Here is a 1,263-nt window from a genome sequence, read left to right as displayed (position 1 = left end):
GTATTACTGCAGGGAGGTTTGAGTTGGTTGAAGGGAACAGCGATTGACAACAATGACAATGATGTGTGGTTCTCATGTGATATGTCACCTGACAATGTGAGTTGTCCTATGCTGGTGACACCACTCTGTCCCTCCCTCCCTCCCTCCAGAAACAGCACGGTGCTCAACTCCAAGGTGGTGTCTGTGACCATCAAGCCCACCCCAGGATCCCTCTCTACCCCGGTGGAGGTCCAGTTCTCACACCTTTACAACGTGAGTGACCTTTCACATCTGACCCTCTGACCTGTGCAGTGACCTCAGTAGTAATTGACCCCTGTAGTGTAACAGAGTAGGAAGGGCCTTGACAAATCATGTGGCTTATCCCATAAAAACACAAGGTACTGATATTTGAGAGCATTTTTTTTTTAAAGACCATGCCTTTATCACWGAAAAGCACTTTTAGCACTTAGAAAAGCACTAGACAAATCAATTTCATCATCCCCTCAAATGGAGGTGTTTGAGAACATATGTAATCAGAGCAGCCCCCTCAGCACCCCTACTAACCGCGTCTATGCATATGTCAACCATGTGACCGTTTCTCTCTCGGTCTGATCAGGGCACCACAAACCAGACCTGCATCTCCTGGGACGAGAGTGACAGGTAAGGCCTTTGTCAATTTCCTTCTTTGGTGATTCACTCATCTGCCTGCTGGGTTGCCCCTTGACGCTGCCAGACTGCATTGTGGAGCCTGGGGGTGGAACTGCCTGAATCAACTGAATAATAGGACCTGTATGATCCCACCTGGCTCTGAAAACAGAAATAGAATTACTAGAATGGACAGCCCCATTCAAGTCAATTTACCATGATGGGTGGACTAGCGGCCAGGATGTAAAGTAAGAAGTGTACCCATATCCAGGAACTAAAGTAATAATATTTKTTTGGTGGACCCACCTGGCTACCTGGCTCTGAAACATCTGCTGGTGTGGACCTTCACAGTGAGGGATAGAACTTTGGGAGACGGCTMCACATCACATCATCTCCCACTGTGACTGTGTGTGCCGTGGCTGTTCCCGCTKCACTGTTTTTCTTCTTGACGTAGTGCCCATGACACACACTGACCCTGTAGAAAGGTGCTGAGTTTGTCAGACAGTTCCGGAGCTCCTCTCTGTGGGTGACGGGAGATGGGACGGGGCTAACACTAACCCCCACGCTGCTAACACCGCACCGACAGTGATGCAGGATGTAGAAAATTAAAAGTGTCGCTCACAGCTTTCTCTCCTGGGC

At 48.9% G+C, this 1,263-nt stretch overlaps 1 protein-coding gene across 1 annotated transcript in view; it reads left to right on the top strand.

Annotated features, from left to right (window-relative positions):
• Positions 1-1,263, top strand: part of LOC112074757 (adhesion G protein-coupled receptor B1-like) — a gene marked incomplete at its 3' end in the record, with an annotated part of 74,032 nt that overhangs the window by 50,336 nt on the left and 22,433 nt on the right. Inside the window, 2 exon segments of the mRNA XM_024141866.2 lie at positions 150-252; positions 596-639. Coding sequence (XP_023997634.2) covers positions 150-252; positions 596-639 — 147 coding nt within the window.

This window comes from Salvelinus sp. IW2-2015, unplaced genomic scaffold, assembly GCF_002910315.2.
Source record: "Salvelinus sp. IW2-2015 unplaced genomic scaffold, ASM291031v2 Un_scaffold2801, whole genome shotgun sequence".
Classification (NCBI taxonomy): Eukaryota; Metazoa; Chordata; class Actinopteri; order Salmoniformes; family Salmonidae; genus Salvelinus; species Salvelinus sp. IW2-2015.
The sequence above is the reverse complement of the archived record's forward strand: the minus strand, read 5'-3'. Positions and strand labels throughout refer to the sequence as shown.